This window comes from Chiloscyllium plagiosum, chromosome 3 (genome assembly GCF_004010195.1).
Source record: "Chiloscyllium plagiosum isolate BGI_BamShark_2017 chromosome 3, ASM401019v2, whole genome shotgun sequence".
Taxonomy (NCBI): Eukaryota; Metazoa; Chordata; class Chondrichthyes; order Orectolobiformes; family Hemiscylliidae; genus Chiloscyllium; species Chiloscyllium plagiosum.
The window spans coordinates 54388460-54407275 of NC_057712.1; the positions used below are offsets into that span (position 1 = coordinate 54388460).

At 41.7% G+C, this 18816-nt stretch overlaps 1 protein-coding gene across 2 annotated transcripts in view; it reads left to right on the forward strand.

The window, feature by feature from the left end:
- ift172 (intraflagellar transport 172) overlaps positions 1–18816 on the forward strand; it is a 279132-nt gene that overhangs the window by 74132 nt on the left and 186184 nt on the right. For both annotated transcript variants that reach the window (XM_043682226.1, XM_043682236.1), the window contains 2 exons: positions 5209–5312; positions 6028–6113. In XM_043682226.1, coding sequence (XP_043538161.1) covers positions 5209–5312; positions 6028–6113 — 190 coding nt within the window. The remainder of the gene's footprint in view (positions 1–5208; positions 5313–6027; positions 6114–18816) is intronic.

Genomic DNA, 18816 nt, shown 5'->3' on the forward strand with positions numbered 1-18816 from the left:
TGCTGAAGTTTAATTTTAATTCTTGAGTCATGGCTTAATTCACAACCTGTAACCAACGCAAAATAACTGGCACCAGTAGCAGAAATCTGGATAATTTAAGTTTCTTTTATTACCTGTTTAGCACGACAGTTTAACCTTTTTTCGATCACTTGTTGATTTTACTTGGTTTTTCTTTTTCCTTTTTTTATTCCTCATTACTGCTGTAATTTAAGTAACTTAGAATACATATGTAGTATAAATGCTCATTCTTTGTAGTACTAAACCATATCTGACAATAATTTCCTCACCTGTCAAGCAGTATAGATTTATCTGTAATTTGTCTTTACCCTGCACTACCTTAACAGTTCATGTTAGTTTGGCGTCATCAACATACTTTGAGATGAAGCCTCCAGTACTGTCTTCCAGATGGTTTGCAGAAATGTTAAAGAATTAAATTTCAACACCAAGCCCTGTGAAACATGAATCATCCAATCCAGAATACTTCCCATTCACCCAAATGCTCTGACTTTTGTCCTCCAGTTCTAATTAATCCTACTTCAGCATACAACTCCCAGTGCCAGGCCTCCAAATTTTCTCCAATACTTTTGATGAGTTAAGTTATTATAACCTCTCCCAAAATCCAATTATTGCATCTATACTCTCTCTCTTGTTTACATCTTTTGTTATTTTATCGTGGCAGGTATGTCAGTGGGAGATGATGTTAGTAGGATTTAAGGTAGTCATAGAAAAGTCAAAATGGACCAGAAATGAAGGTTCTGAATTTGGTCTAGGTTGACTTTGACATAATAAAACAAAATCTAGCCAAATGGGACGGAGTAGCTACATGTAGAAAAGTAGACAAGTGAAAGTAAACAAGTCCCCTGGGCCGGATGGGATTTATCCGCGGATTCTCTAGGAAGCTAGGGAGGAGAAAGCAGAGCCTTTGGCTTTGATATTTGAGTCGTCATTGTCTACGGGTTTAATACCTGAGGACTGGAGGATTGCAAATGTTGTGCCCTTGATCAAAAAGGGCAGCAGAGATGACTCAGGTAATTATAGACCAGTGAGCCTTACTTCTGTTGTAGGAAAGGTTTTGGAAAGGATTATAAGAGATAAGATTTATAATCATCTAGCTAGCAACAATTTGATTTCAGATAGTCAAAATGGTTTCATCAAGGGCAGGTCATGTCTCACAAACCTCATTGTGTTTTTTGAGAAGGTGACCAAGCATGTAGATGAGGGTAGGGCAGTTGACATGGTATACTTGGACTTCAGTAAAGCCTTTGATAAGGTTCTACATGGTAGGCTGTTGGAGAAAATGCAGAGGCATGGAATTGAGTGTGGTTTAGCAGTTTGGATTAGAAACTGGCTTTCTGAAAGAAGGCAGCGAGTGGTGGTTGATGGAAAATATTCAGTCTGGAGTCCAGCTACTAGCGATGTTCCACAACGATCTGTTTTGGGACTACTGCTGTTTGTCATTTTTATGACTTAGACTTAGGCATAGGTGGATGGATTAGTAAATTTGCAGACGACACTAAAGTCGGTGAAGTAGTGGACAGTTTGGAAGAATGTTACAGGTTGCAGGGGGATTTGGATAAACTGCAAAATTGGGCTGAGAGGTGGAAAATGAAGTTCAATGCAGCTAAATATGAGGTGATGCACTTTGGGAAGAATAACAGGATGGCAGAGTACTTGGTCAATGGAAAGATTCTTGGTAGTGTGGGTGTGCAGAGAGATCTTGGAGTCCATGTCCATAGATCCCTGAAAGTTGCCACCCAGATGGATAGTGCTGTTAAGAAGGCATACATTGTGTTAGGTTTCATTGGTAGAGGGATTGAGTTCCGGAACCACAATATCATGCTGCAACTATACAAAACACTAGTGCGGCCACACTTGGAATATTGTGTACAGTTCTGGTCGCACCATTACAAATAGGATGTGGAAGCATTGGAAAAGGTTCAGAGGAGATTTACTAGGATGTTGCCTGGTCTGGAGGGAAGGTCTTATGAGGAAAGGCCGAGAGAATTGGGTCTTTTCTCATTAGAAAGAAGAAGGCTAAGGGGGGATTTGATAGAGGCATACAAGATGATCAAAGGATTAGATGGGGTAGACGGGGAAAGACTTTTTCCTAGGATGATGACGTCAGCTTGTACAAGAGGGCAAAACTACAAATTGAGGGGTGATAAATTTAAGACAGATGTCAGAGGAAAGTTCTTTACACAGAGAGTGGTAAGGGCGTGGAATGCCGTACTTGCTAAGGTAGTCAACTCAGCCACATTAGGGAGATTTAAACAATCCTTAGATAAGCACATGGATGATTTTGGGATAGTGGAGGGGGACGAGCTGAGAAAAGTCCACAGGTCGGCGCAACATCGAGGGCCGAAGGGCCTGTTCTGCTCTGTATTGTTCTATGTTCTATGTTCTAAAAGTCTATGTCAGAGCAGTAGGAGTCTTTCATTTGGGAAACAGTGAGATTAGAGGAGCATCATGTTCCCAAAAAAGTGGACAAATACAGAGAACCCTGGATATTAAGGAATACACAGGATTGGAAAAGGCAACAAAGGGAAATGTATAGTAGATACTGCGCCTCAAGATACCAGAAGCCATCGACACATATAGAAAGTTCAGGGGATTTTTTTTAAAAAAAGTAACTCAAAGATAGGGCATAAAAAAACACTGGCAGATAAAATAAAAGTAAATCCAAAGGCATATATATTATAAGTTTATTTGGGGCAAGACAATGAACATAGAAGGAGTAGAACCCATTAGGGATCAAAGTGGCAAATTGTGTGTGGAGCTGGAAGATGTAGATGAGTACAGTGCAACTGTATTCACTATAGAAAAAGACCAAGTACAGATGGAAATCAGAGAGGGGGCTTGTGATATTCTCAAACAAAATTACAATTGAGATAGATGTTTTAGGAGTTTTACATTTGGAAAAGATCTCTGACCCAAATTAAATTTATCTCTAGCTGCTTTGGGAGGAAATTGTAATGGTCCTGACATTAATTTTAAAATCCTTTCTGGCCAGAGGAGACTTGCCAGAGGACTGAAGGAACAACTAATGCGGTACCATTACTCAAGAAGGCTGGTAAGGATGAACCAGGCTAGTAAGTGTAAAAGTCCTGAGGACATAATTAATCTCCACTTGGAGTGAGAGAGATTAATCAAGAGTGCTCAGTTTGGCTTTGTGAGGGGGTTCATGTCTCGATGTGTAGATGAGGGTAGACCAGTTGATGTATCTACATGGAGTTCAGTCAGTGCTTTGAGAAAGCCTTGCATGGGACACTAGGCAAGAAGGTAAGAGCCCATGGGGTCCAGGTAAATTTTGATAAATTGGATCTAATATTGGTTTAGTGGAAGGAGGAGGAGGATGACGATTGAAGGTTATTTTTTATGACTGGAAGCTTGTGTCTAGTGACATACCACAGAGTTTGGTGCTGGGTTCTTTGCTAATTGTAGTGTACATTAATGATCTAAACATGAATGTAGTTGGTATGATCAGTAAGTTCGTGGATGGCACAAAAATTGGTTGTGTGGTAAATCACAAACAGAAAAGTCTTAGACTAGAAAACGATGTAGTGAGCTGGTCAGAGAGGCTGAACAATGGTAAATAGAATTTAACTCTGAAATGTGTGAGATGTTGCATTTTGGGAGGACTAGCAAAGCGAGGAAATGCACAATGAATGGTATGACTCCAGGCTCTTTGGATGCTGCCTGAACTGCTGTGCTCTTCCAGCACCACTAATCCAGACTCCAGGAAATATAGGTGATTAGAGGAATCTTGGTGTGCATGCACATAAATCTTTGAAGACAACAAGACTGGTGAATAAGTTGGCAAAGAAGGGACTGTTATTTTTATAAGTTGAGGTATGTAATACAAGAGCCAGGAGACTATGATGTTAGTTTGGCATTAGGCTGTAGTACTGTGTGCAGTTCTGGTCACCATGCTATCAGAAGGATGTGATTATTCTAGGGAGGTTGCGGAGGAAATTCACTATGAATGGGCTGGAGTATTTCATCAATGTGGAGAAACCAGATAGGAAGGGGTTATTTTCCATAGGGCAGAAAAGGCTGAGGATGACCTGATTGAGGTGTACAAAATTATGAGAGGCATACATTGGATAGATAGGAAAAAATCTAAAGAGATCAATCATCAGGGAGCTTAGATTTTAGGTAAAGGGCATGAGGTTTAGATGGGATTTAAAGAAGAATGTTTTCGCCCGTAGAGTGATGACTATCTGGAACTCACTGCCTGAGATGGTCATAGAATTGGGAATCATTATAACGAACACCTAAAACTCCTCAGCATACAAGGCTATGCGCCAAATGTGGGAAAATGGGTCTAGAATAGATAGGTGCTTGATGACCCACACAGACATGATGGGCCTAAAGAAATGTTTTGCATACTGTAAAACTGTGACTGTGGCTTACAGTATGGGGCTGAAATATTAACAGTATACATGAGACATTCACTGCAATCATACAAACAATGTTACTTGTGGAGGATCCTACATATCAACTCGGGGAAAGGTGTACCAACAACAATGAATCCTTGCATGCAAATTCGTGTAATCATCTGTCATCATCTTTGCTGACATTTGTGTACAGTTTGGATATTACATACCAAGCTTCTAAAGCAGGTGGTCTTGTGAAAGCTCAGTTAGGGCAAACACACTAGAGGAGAACAGGTAAAGCACTTAAAGGATGTGCTAAAGATAAACATGAAGAAATGCAATTGTTATTAACTTGAGAGACTATTGCACAGGATCACAGTACATAGAGGCAGAGTCTGTACAAAGAGTTCACCATTTTGATCCACTGACAACAGAATGAAGAAGAAAAGCAAGAATGGAGAAAAGAGGAAGGCATGACCCAAAATAATACAAAGCCAAATATCTCACATGATGAAATAAACCTTACATACCATAAAGACTGCTGATCCCAAATTAGCCCATCAGCCATCTTTGGATTTACAGCAGTCAATTATCTTCACGCATGAGGGATAGTCACTATGTACTAAATGTATTCATAGTGGTCAAATTTTGACTTTACTCATTTGCAGCAATGACTTATAAACTATAAACCCAATATTTTGAAGAAGCAGTTCAAATAACAAGCACAAGTTCAAATAACTTTGTTCAGCACTTAATGTAAAACATTTCGTTGTAGGAAACATCTGACTATGGAAGATGTGTGGTTCATGTTTAATAGCTGTTTTTCTTTTAGGTGTGCATGATTTTCAATGCTGGTGAATTGACACTTGTAGAATATGGCAACAATGACATTTTGGGATCTGTTAGAACAGAGTTCATGAACCCACACTTAATCAGGTATGACTCATATCTCTGTTTTGTCTCATTTAATTGCCTTTTGATGTTTTTAATTTTGTACTTATAGTGATTGTAATGAGGTCAGCCATGTAGAACTCATAGAATATGAGTTCCCTGACTGGTGCTGTGAATCCAAACAAGGAGCCCTGGCTGACAGATATAAACAAGAGTGTCAGATGTTCTGTTCACTCTGAGAGCTGGATCTGAGGAAGCTGGATCTGTGTCAAGGACTCCATGTGTAAATAAAGGCTGACTTGGTGATGGGATACTGGCCTTTGTGGTTTATTTCAGTACTAATTTACATGTCTGTCTTGGAAAATAGAGCAATGAATAATTAGGTATTTTAACTTTTCCAGACAATCTTTTAACCTGCAGAAATTAACCAAACATGATGCTTGGAAGTGAATCCTCACAATGAAGATTAGTAAGATTGATGCACCACCGTTGCCCTTTTGTTTATCATCTAGCACCATCTTATTCATTTAGCAAGTTGATGCTTTTGCGTCCCTTGGAAAGCAGACTTCTCTGATTTGAAGCTACTGTGTTATCTTTTAGGTGCTAGTAGCTTATCGATCCATTGAATGTTGAAATACACATGGGGTAAAATTAACTTTAATGGCGGCAATGATTGAAATCATGAAATTCATGATTTTCTGTCCATATTTGTAAAATGTTCCGGAATGAAATGAAATATTTTTTCAATTTTATTTGATAGTGTTCGACTAAATGAACGCAAACAAAGTGGGGTAGAAGAAAATAAGAAACTGGCATATCTGGTAGATATTAAAACTATAGCAGTTGGTAAGTAAGTTTAATATGATAACTAATCCACTTCATTTTGTTTCAGGGTGATCTAATATTTATTTAAATTAGTCAAGTAACTGATGTGTGATGCGAATGCACAGCTGTTTTGTTTAAATGGCAGCGTGTATTTAAGATGGTGGAGTTAATCTGTGAAGAATTAGCTGTTTGGTCCTTCAGCTCCATTACTTTCACATGCCTTTTCTATATCATAGATTCTATCCAATAAATCATTTTTTGAGCAATACAACCAACCAATGGACGGTGGAGCTATTAAGAAATTACATTGACTCCTGAATTTAGTCTTATTAAACTGAACTAACCTACAATGTCCAATTCTGTTTTACTATACCTCTACAGGTGCATAGTTGATAATATAAAATTTGGGAGCGGTAGACTAAATGTCTTGTCACTTTGGCTGTGTCATTCACTTCAATCATGGCTAATCTTTGATCAGAGTTCCACTTTCCTTGGCTGGTCCTTGAAACCCATGATTTCTCGCGTGATCAAAAAATTTTGTTTGTTTCAACCATGCATTTATTTGCTAATGAAGCATCGACAAATGTATGGGATACAGAATCCCAGAGATTCATTGCCCTTTGACTAAAGGCATTTCTGTTCATCTTAGTCCTAAATCATCAATCCTTTTTCCCCCATGTTCTAGATTTACCAGCTGGGGGAAAGAACGTTTTAGTGTCAACCATTCGGAATCACGTATGTTTCAATGACACATCATTCTTTGAAGCCTAATTTTGAAGTGTCTCAATATGGGACAGCTCTCTCATCTGAGAAAGTGCTCCATCGAAATTTGACTATCTATACCTCTGTCATGACCTTTGGACCTGTTTTTTATTCTTATAATCAATCAACATTGTGAATTTGCTAAGATAAAATTTTAAGAAGAGCTCAGAAAAATAATGGCAAAATTGCTAACATTTACCATCACTGCAGCGTTGATACTGACAGCTAATTCTGATGTTTGTACTGTGCGCCTAAACATGGAAGTCCAGGTTTTTCCTGACTGTTATTCCTCTCTCTTTGATTAGATTATTGATAAAATTCTCCCATATAACTTTGTAGATACCACTGAACTGATGAGAACTTCTTTTACACTCCAATATCACTGCTGAAAGTCACTGAAAAAGCTATGTCTTATTAGTGAGGTATAATTGAGGGAGTTTTTAATAGTCTGCAAAGTTGCTGACCTAACTCTTTGGCCCTGAGAAACTGATTTTATATTTGTCTCACATAAATTATTTTAGTTTTAAAATCTGTTGCTTTCATTATAAGTTTTGAAGTGTTTGTGATATTTCAGCTGTTGTTTGTAATATTTATAGAAAAGAAAGTTGGTATATTTTCTTTACTCCTTTGCTGTTAATAAAAATAATAGTGTGATTATTGCTGACCTTGATTCATGATACCACTATTGCTGAATGCTGGAGATTCCTTTAACTCAGTGTCATATTCAAATTTAAACCAGGATCTTAGCAACGCAACTGGATAAGGTGGTCAAGAAGGCATATGAAATGCTTGTCTTCATTGGTTGGGGGATAGAATATAAAAATTGGCATGTCATGTTGCAGCTGTAGAGAACCTTAGTTTGGCCCCATTTGGAAAATTGCATACAGTTCTGGTTGCCACACTTCCAGAAGTATGTGAAGGCTTTGGAGAGGAACAGAAAAGGTTTACCAGCAAGTTGGCTGATTTGGAGGGTTTGAACTATGAGGAGAGTTTGGATAAACTTGGTTTGTTTTCACTTGAATTTTAGAGGATGAGGGTGACCCGATTGAAGTTTACAAAATTATGAGGAGCATGGAGAGTCAGTCATTTTCTCAGAATACACATGTCAAATACTAGGGGACATATGTTTAAAGTAAAAGGGAATAAGTTTAAAAGAGACGTGAAAGGCAGTTTATTTTTATACAGAGAGTGCTAAGTGCCAGGAATGCACTGCCAGAGGGGATGGCAGAGGTGCGTACAATAGTAGTATCTTGACAGATAAATGAGTTGGTGTGGAATAGAGGGATGCAGATGTTGTAGACTGCACATGTTGGTGCAGTCATTGTGGGCCAAATGGCCTGGTCCTGTGCTGTTATTTGTTCTTTGTAAAGTGAAATCCATACCATAGAGAATGGTAGTCTTTCCTGGGGATCTTTCTTCAGGTCACTGGTGAGTGCTATTGATTCTTTGCCGGCCATAACATCTGGACGGAATTCGACCTTTGGTCAATGATCACAGTCTAAATGTAATAAGCTGCTTACATCTACTTTAGCCTAACTCCATGATAATTTTAAAGTCATTGAATTATAATCTGATTTCCTTTTTCTGTAATGAATACCAATTGAAAAAGATCCTTCCAGTATTCTTAAGCTGAAGTTACAGAGGATAGCTTATGTTGATTAGATTAGATTCCCTACAGTGTGGAAACAGGCCCTTCGGCCCAACAAGTTCACATCGACCCGCCGAAGAGTAACCCACCCGGACCCACCTCCCTCTGACTAATATACCTAACACTGTGGGCAATTTAGCACAGGCAATTCACCTGACCTGCACATCTTTGGACTGTGGGGGGAAACCGGAGCACCTGGAGGAAACCCACGCAAACACTGGGAGAATGTGCAAACTCTGCACATGCAGACAGTCACCTAAGGCTGGAATCGAACCTGGGACCCTGGTGCTGTGAGGCAGCAGTGCTAACCACTGAGCTACCATGCCACCCACTGCCACTGTGTCACCCATGTGAATGAGTTTTTCATCTTGAGTGTATTGAAAATGACAGTATAATGTTATGCAGTCCTGGCAAGCTGTTCATTCTAAACATATGTTTCTTAACTCCAGAATGTCTTCACACAAGTGCTACAATAATGATGGCCAATACAATTTTGATGTTAAGTTTTGATACTGACAAATAACTCACTCATTGTTACTTTCCATAAATGGTATTAGATTAGATTACTTTACAGTGTGGAAACAGGTCCTTCGGCCCAACAAGTCCACACCGACCCGCCGAAGCGTAACCCACCCAGACCCATTCCCCTACATTTACCCCTTCACCTAACACTACGGACAACTTAGCACAGCCAATTCACCTAACCTGCACATTTTCGGACTGTGGGAAGAAACCGGAGCACCCGGAGGAAACCCACACAGACACGGGGAGAATGTGCAAACTCCAGTCGCCTGAGGCGGGAATTGAACCCGGGTCACTGGCGCTGAGAGACAGCAGTGCTAACCACTGTGCCACCGTGCCACCCAAACTCAGTGCTTCATGGCATATGCATATTTGATTAGATTAGATTCCCTACAGTGTGGAAACAGGCCCTTCAGCCCAACAAGTCCACACCGACCCTCCGAAGAGTAATCCACCCAGACCCATTTCTCTCTGACTAATGCAACTAACACTACGGGCAATTCAGCTTGGCCAATCCACCTGACAAGCATATCTTTGGACTGTGGGAGGAAACCGGAGCACCCAGAGGAAACCCATGCAGACACTGAGTTGGCGAATTTAGTTAAAGACTATTACAACCCAAACTTCCTCTTAATTCTGAGATGCTATAGGTTTTATTTGGCAGAGAACTGAGGTTAAGATGACTGGCAGAGGCATATGATTTTGGATTAACCTTGAACGAGATGCTGAGAGACTGTTTGGTATGTGGGTTTAATGACGTAACCAGGAAAAGTGCCTACGAGCTGAAGTCCAGTTAGACTTCAAACAGGCATGACAACTGGACTTGTCATTAGTAAAGGTGGCAAGTGGAGCATGTGAGCTACGGGATATTGCAGTGGAAGTGGATACCCTTACCTGTCCAACAGAGCTTGAGGAGCAACACTTGAGTGAAGGCAATCGCAGAGCTTCACCAAGGGCATGTGCTGAGTAGAGGCACTCTCGGTCAATGCACTGCAAAACCCCAAAGCAAAGCCCAGCCTTGGTCAAATGGCAAAAATGTTCTTCAGGATCTGGGCCAGTAAACCATTGTAGTTGCTGCCAGTATGCAGACTCGAGACAGCAAAGGAATCTAATGAGGCTTGATTTGAATAAGAGAACTCATAGCCTAGTACATTGGAGTATGGACCCCCTGAGAAGTCCACCTCCATCTGATTTGAAACAGTTAAGTTGCTTAGCAACATCCAAATCAGAACCAGTCAAAATACATGTCTGGTTAAAAGATCATCCAGTTCTAATGGAGATTGATCCCGGTGCAACAGTATCATTGGTTGCAGAACTAGTTGTTAACCAGATTCACACTGGAGTCCAACCCTTAAGTTTGCACAAGGGCTCGGTTAGACGGAGAATGTACACCAGGGAAGTGTTAAGGATTAAGGATGCGACTTTGGTTCTGGTCTTCTATGGGAAGTGGTTAGTGCAGTTACCACTGATTATTGTAAAAGGCTCAGGCCTAAGTTTGATGGGCGGAATTGGTTGAGAAAGATTCACCTTCATTGGCTCAACATTGTTTGAATGGAAAGTGGCTACCCAAATGAAGTTCCAATTAAATACCCAGATGTTTTTCAGGAAGTCCAAGGGACTATCACAGGAGCCAACACCACCTACATGTTGACCAGGAAGCAATTCCGCAAATCTGCAAGGCCTGTCCAGTGCCATTTGCCTTATGGGCAAATGTAGTGGCAGATAGGAATGGACAGTAGTGGTCATACCAATTGGGAAGCCTGATGGGTCAGTTGACCTTTGTGGGGATTTTAAGCAAGCAATAAACCGCTTCTCTCAGCTGGATAAATACCTAATGCCTTGCAGAAAGGACTGGTATGCAAAACTGACAGGGAGGCTGTTCTTCACGGAGCTGGACATGAGCCTTGTCTATCTGCAATTGCAACTAGGTGAGGAGTCCCAGATGTATGCCACAAAATCGAGAAGGGTTTGTACCAATATCCAAAACTGCCATTTGAGATATCATCAGCCTGTGCCCTTTATCCTAGTAGAAGATGGAGAACATATTACGTAGTCATAGAGATGTACAACACAGAAATAGACCCTTCAGATCAACTCCTCTGTGCCGACAATGGGCGGCACGGTGGCACAGTGGTTAGCACTGCTGCCGTACAGCGCCAGAGACCCGGGTTCACTTCCCGCCTCAGGCGACTCTCTGTGCGGAGTTTGCACATTCTCCCCGTGTCTGCATGGGTTTCCTCTGGGTGCTCCGGTTTCCTCCCACAATACAAAAAATTGCAGGTTAGGTGAATTGGCCATGCTAAATTGCCCATAGTGTTAGGTGAAGGGGTAAATGTAGGGGAATGGGCCTGGGTGGGTTGCTCTTCAGTGGGTCGGTGTGGACTTGCTGGGCCGAAGGACCTGTTTCCACAGTGTAAGTAATCAAATCTATAAAAAAGATATCCAAACCTAATCTGGTCCCATTTGCCAGCACTTGACCCGTATCCTTCTAAACATTTCCTATTCATATACCCATCCAGATACCTTTTAAATGTTGTAATTATACCAACCTCCACTACTTACTCTGGCAACTCATTCCACACACACACCACCCTTTACATGAAAAGGTTGCCCCTTAGGTGCCTTTTAAATTTTTCCCCTGTCACCCTAAACCTATGCCCTCTAGTTTTGGACTCTCCTACCCCAGGGAAAAGACCTTGTCTATTTATCCTATCCATGCCCCTCATGATCTTATAAACTTCTATAAAGTCACCCTTCAGCCTTTGATACTCCAGGGAAAAAGGCTCCAGCCAATTCAGTCTGTCCCTATAGCTTGAAAACTGACAACATACTTGTAAATCTTTTCTGAACCTTTTCAAGTTTCACAACATCATTTCTGTAGGAGGGAGACCAGAATTGCACACAGTATTCTAAAAGTGGCCTATCCAATGTCCAATACAGCCATAACATGACCTTTCAACACTTATACTCGATGTTCTGACCAATAAGGAAATGCCCACCAAATGCCTTCTTCACTGTCCTATCTACCTGTGACTCCATTTTCAAGGTGCTATCAACCTGCTCTCCAAGGGCTTTTTGTTCAGTAACACTCTGCAGGACCTTTCCATTAAGTGTGTAAGTCCTGCCCTGGTTTGCCTTTCCAAAATGCAGCACCTCACATTTAACTAAATTAAACTCCATCTCGACTCCTTGGCCCATTGGCCCATCTGATCAAGATCCAGTTGTACTCTGAGGTAACCTCCTCCACTACTGTCCACTACACCTCCAATTCTGGTGTCATCTGTCAACTTACTAAGTATTCTTCCTATGTTCCCATCCAAATTATTTATATAAATGACAAAAAGCAGTGGATCCAGCACTGATCCTTATGGGATACCACTGGTCACAGGCAACCCTCCACCAGCACTTGTATCTTTGAGCTAATTCTGTATTCAAATGACTAGTAGTTCTTGTGATCTAACCTTGCTGACCAGTCTACTATGAGTAACCTTGTTGAACGCCTTACTGAAGTCCATATAGATCACGCCTACATCCTGCCCTCGTAAATCCTCTTCTTTACTTCAAAAAACTCAATCAAATTTGTAAGGCATGATTTTCCAAACAAAAAGTCATGTTGACTATCCCTAATCAGCCCTTACCTTTCCAAATTCATGCAAATCCTGTCCCTCAGGATTCCCTCTAACAAATTGCCCACCACAGATGTCAGGCTCACTGGTCAAGAGTTCCCTGGCTTTTCCTTATCTTCCAGCACCTCATCTGTGACTATCAGTGATACAATTATCTCAACAAGGGGCCCAGCAATAATTTCCTGATCCTCAATCTGAGCTACAAATCTTCTCAACAATTGTAATCACTTCCCTAGTTTCTGACAGAATTGTAGGGTACACTTAGTCTGGTCCTGGGGATTTATCCACTTTTATGTGTTTCAAGACATCTCTGCTTTATGGATATTTTTCAAGATGTCACCATCTATTTCCCCACATTATATATCTTCAATGTCCTCCTTCACAGTAAACACTGATGCAAAATACTCATTTAGTATCTCCCCCACCTCCAGCGCTTCCACACAGGTTGTCTTGCTAATCTTTCAGGGACCCTAGTCTCTCCCTAGTTACCCTTTTGTCCTTAATGTATTTATTGAGTCCCTTTGCATTCTCCTTTACCTGATTTGCCAAAGCTATTTCATGTCCCCTTTTTACCTTCCTGATTTCCCTCTTAAGTATACTTCTACAGCCTTTATGCTCTTCTAACCATTCACTCGATCTCTGTTATGTATACCTGACACATGCTTCCTTTTTCTTAACCAAACCTCAATTTTTCTAGTCATCCAGCATCCCCTACACCTACCAGACTTGCCTTTCACCTAACAGGAATATACTGTCTCTGGACTCTCGTTATCTCATTTTTGCAGGCTCCCCATTTTCCAGCTTTGTCCTTCCTCCAATTTAGAACTTCAACTTTTAGATCCAGTCTATCCTTTTCCATGACTATTATAAAACTTATAGAGTTATGGATGCTGGCCCCAAAGTGCTAACCACTGACACCTCAATCACTTGCCCTGCATTATTTCCCAAGAATATGTCAAGTTTTCTATCTTGTCTAGTAGGTACATCCACACACTGAATCAGAAAAACTTCTTGTACACACATAACAAATTTCTCTCCATCTAAACTCTTAACACTATGTCTATGTTTGGAAAGTTAAAATCCCCTACCATTACCACCCTATTATCCCTACAGATAACTGAGATCTCCTTACAAATTTGTTTCTCGGTTACCCACTGACTATTCAGGGGTCTATACAAGTATTCTCTGATTATCAAACATTCGCTTTACACATTTTCGCCTACATTAGTACCTGTTTTCACAAATCTGAAGAGGATTTTCACTTATAGACAATAGATGCAGGAGTAGGCCATTCTGACTTTCAAGCCTGCACCACCATTCAATATGATCATGGCTGATCATCCTTAATCAGTATCCTGTTCTTGCCTTATCTCCATAACCCTTGATTCCACAATCCTTGAGAGCTTTATCCAACTCTTTCTTAAATGAATCCAGAGACTGGGCCTCCACTGCCCTCTGGGGCAGAGCATTCCACACAGCCACCACTCTCTGGGTGAAGAAGTTTCTCCTCATCTCTGTCCTAAATGGTCTACCCCGTATTTTTAAGCTGTGTCTTCTGGTTTGGCACTCACCCGTCAGAGGAAACATGTTTCCAGCCTCCAGAGTGTCCAATCCTTTAATAATCTTATTTGTCTCAATCAGATCCCCTCTCAGTCTTCTAAACTCGAGAAACAGTAATACCTTTGCCATATAAATCATGCACCTTTGCTTTACACCATTTTCGGCTGACGAAAGGTTTCCTGGAAACGCTCTACTTTCGGATAACGGGGGCTACTTGTAACACAATATGGTCTATCCCAGTTGCTATTATCTGGATGACATGTGGAAAACTGGAAAGACCAAAAAAGAACTCTTGAAGAACTTGGACATAGTGATTAAACATTTCTCCCAGGCGGGTGTACGCCTTCGGAGGGAAAAATATGTGACCCAGGTACCTGAAGCGACTTACTTGGGCTGCAGAGTTGACAAGACCGGGTTACACATATTGGAAGATAAAGTGAGGGCAATCAAAGGTGCCTCAGCTCCCACGTGTGTAGTGGAGCTTATGCCTTTCCTTGGTTTGCTGAATTATTATGGGAAATTCATATATAACCTGACCTCCATCTTGCTATCCTGCTATTGAAAAAGGGTCAGCCTTGGGAATCATCCTGTAGCCTAAAAGTAACCTTTAGAACATAGAACAGTACAGCACTGTACAGGCCCTTTGGCCCTTGATGTTGTCCCACATTTTATCCTACCTTAAGATCCGTCTAACCTACAGATCTTTCATTATACCAACCTCCATTTGCCTATCAAGAGTCGCTTAAATGTCCTCAATGTATCTGACTACTATCCCTGCTGGTAGTGCATTCCACGCACTCACCACTCTCTGAGTAAAAACGCTACCTCTGACATCTCCCTGAAGCCTTCTTTCAATTACCTTAAAATGATGCCCCCTCATGATAGACATTTCTGCCATGGGAAAAAGTCTCTGGCTATCCACCCTATTTATGCCTCTCAACATCTTGTACACCTCTCTCAAGTCACCTCTCATTCTTTTTCGCTCCGATGAGAAAAGTCCTCGCTCCCTCAACCTTTCTTCATAAAACATGCTGTACAGTCCAGGCAGCATCCTGGTAAATCTTCTGTGCACCCTCTCTAAAGCTTGGACATTTTTCTCATAATGAGTCAACCAGAACTGAACGCAATATTCCAAGTGTGGTCTAACCAGGATTCTATAGAGCTGAAACATAACCTTGTGGCTCTTAAATGCCATTCCCCTGTGAATGAAAGCCAACTCACCATACGCCTTCTTAACACCCTATCAACATGGGTGGCAGCTTTGAGGGATCTATGGACACGGACCCCAAGATCCCTCTGTTTGTGCACACTGTTTTGATTCCAGCCTGTAGCCCTCTGTTCTGCATTCAAATTTGACCTTCCAAAGTGAATGACTTCACACTTTTCCATCTGTCACTTCTTAGCCTAGTTCTACATCCTGTCACTATCTCGCTGCAAACTAGAATAGCTCTCCACACTATCCACAACTCCACCAACCTTTGTGTCATTGGCAAACATACTAATCCACCCTTCGACTTCCTCATCCAAGTCATTTATAAAAATTTCAAATTGGTGGTATTGATATGTGATGTTGCCCCGTACAGCATTGGAGGAATGTTAGTTCACTAATAAGCTTCCCAGAGTTTGGCTGATGATGAACACAAATACGCGCAGATAGAGAAGGAAGGTTTGGTGGTCATCTTTGGTGTGAGAAAGTTCCACCAATACCTTTAGGGTCATAAATTTGTGTAAGTAATAGACTACAAACACCTGCTATGGCTACTTAAATAGGACAAAATGATGCTGCCCATAGCTTCTGGTCAAATTCAGTGGAGGGCACTTATTCTAAGTGCATACAGTTACAAGCTGGAGCATGGTCCAGGAGGCTAAGTGGCAAATGCAGATATCTTGAGCTGCCTCCCAGTGGCAAGTATACCATCTGAGATCTGTCCCCTGGAAGAGTCTGTTCTGGTTTTAAACTTTCTGGACATCATCTTGTCATTACTGACAGTTTTCGACTGTGGACACAAAATGATCCAGTATTGGCAAAACTAAAACAGCTGGTTGTGAAAGGGGAAGCAAAAGGGCCATCACAACTAGGATTGACGTGGCAAGACCAGATCACCATAAAAGATGGCATATTAATATTGGGAGCAAGAATGATTGTCCTGAATAAAGGTTGCCACCAGATACTGGCTGAATGCCACCAGGGTCCAAAATGAGTCATAGAGTCTTGGAGATATAGAATCATACAGAACGGAAACAGACCCTTTGGTCGGATATTATTAAGCTGGAAAGGGTTGTCAGATATAGAAGGATTGAGTTATAAAGAAAGGCTGAAAAGATTTGTTCAGGGGAGCATAGGAGGTTGAGAGGCAATCTTATAGAAGTTTATAAAATAATGAGGGGCATAGATAAAGTTAATGGTAATTGTTTTTTTCCCTCTGGGAGTTTTTGAGACTCGGGGGCATAAAGTAGAGGAGCGAGACTTTAAAAAGGTATGAAGGACAATTTTTTTAATATAAAGGGTGGTTTGTGCATGGAAGAGGTGGCTGTGGATAGAATTACAATGGTTAAAATATATTTGGATAAGTACATGAATAGGAAAAGTCTGGAGGGATTTGGGCCAGGAGCAGGCAGGTGGGACAAATTTAGTGGCTGGTAAGTATAGGGAATGCTGGATGACTAAAGAACTTGAGGTTTGGTTAAGAAAAAGGAAGCATATGTAAGGTATAGACAGGATAGATCGAGTGAATCCTTAGAAGAATGGAAAGGAAGTAGGAGTATACTTAAGAAGGAAATCAGGAGGGCAAATAGGGGACATGAAATAGCTTTGGCAATTAAGGAGAATCCAAAGAGTTTTTACAAATACATTAAGGACAAAAGGGTAACTCGGGAGAGAATAGGGCCCCTCAAAGTACAGCAAGGCGGCCTTTGTGTGGAGCTGCAGATAATGGGGGAGATACTAAACGAGTATTTTGCATCAGTATTTACTGTGGAAAAGGATATGGAAGATATAGAAAGTAGCGAAATAGATGGTGACACCTTGCATATTACAGAGGAGGAAGTACTGGATGTCTTGAAACGGTTAAAGGTGGATAAATCCCCAGGACCTGATCAGGTGTACCCGAGAACTCTGTGGGAAGCTAGAGAAGTGATTGCTGGGCCTCTTGCTGAGATATTTGTATCATCGATAGTCACAGGTGAGGTGCCGGAAGACTGGAGGTTGGCTAATGTGGTGCCACTGTTTAAGAAGGGTTGTAAGGACAAGGGACTTGGGGGATTCAGGAATGAGGAAAGTGGGGTTCCCCCAAGTCCCTCCTCCCTACCTCCCCCAAGTCCCTCCTCCCTACCTTTTATCTTGGCCTGCTTGGCACACTTTCCTCATTCCTGAAGAAGGGCTCAAACGTCGATTCTCCTGCTCCTTGGATGCTGCCTGACCTGCGCTTTTCCAGCAACACATTTTCAGCTCTGATCTCCAGCATCTGCAGTCCTCACTTTCTCCTTGTAAGGACAAGCCAGGGAATTATAGGCCAGTGAGCCTGATGTCGGTGGTGATTAGATTAGATTACTGACAGTGTGGAAACAGGCACTTCGGCCCAAAAAGTCCACACCGCCCCACCGAAGCGCAACCCACCCATACCCCTATCTTTACACCTTACTTAACACTATGGGCAATTTAGCATGGTCAATTCATCTGACCTGCACATCTTTGGACTGTGGGAGGAAACCGGAGCACCCGGAGGAAACCCACGCAGACACTGGGAGAATGTGCAAACTCCACACAGTCAGACGCCTGAGGCGGGAATTGAACCCGGGTCTCTGGCGCTGTGAGGCAGCAGTGCTAACCACTGTGCCACCGTGCCGCCCAGTGCCACCGTGCCGCCACGGTGGGCAAGTTGTTGGAGGGAATCCTGAGGGACAGGATGTACATGTATTTGGAAAGGCAATAACTGATTAGGGATAGTCACCATGTCTCTCAAATGTTTTGATAAAGTAACAAAGAGGAATGATGATGGCAGAGTGGTAGATGTGATCTATATGGACTTCAGTAAGGCGTTCGACAAGGTTCCCCATGGTAGACTAGTTAGCAAGGTCAGATCTCACGGAATAAAGGGAGAACTAGCCATTACATGGCAAATAGAATTAAGGAGAATCCAAAGGGTTTTTACAAATACATTAAGGACAAAAGGGTCAAAGGTAGAAGACAGAGGGTGGTGATGGAGGGTTGTTTGTCAGACTGGTGGCCTGTGACCAGTGAAGTGCCACAAGGATCGGTGCTGGGTCCTCTACTTTTTGTCATTTACATAAATGATTTGGATGCGAGCATAAGAAGTACAGTTAGTAAGTTTGCAGATGACACCAAAATTGGAGGTGTAGTGGACAGCAAAGAGGGTTACCTCAGATTACAACAAGGTCTTGATCAGATTGACCAATGGGCCGAGAAGTGGCAGATGGAGTTGAATTTAGATAAATGCGAGGTGCTGCATTTTGTCCAACCAGAGGGGAGGCCATATTGGATTTGGTACTCGGTAATGAACCGGGACAAGTGGTGGGCTTGTTAGTGGGTGACATTTTGGTTGATGGTGACCACAATTCTGTGACTTTCACCTTGGTTATGGAGAGA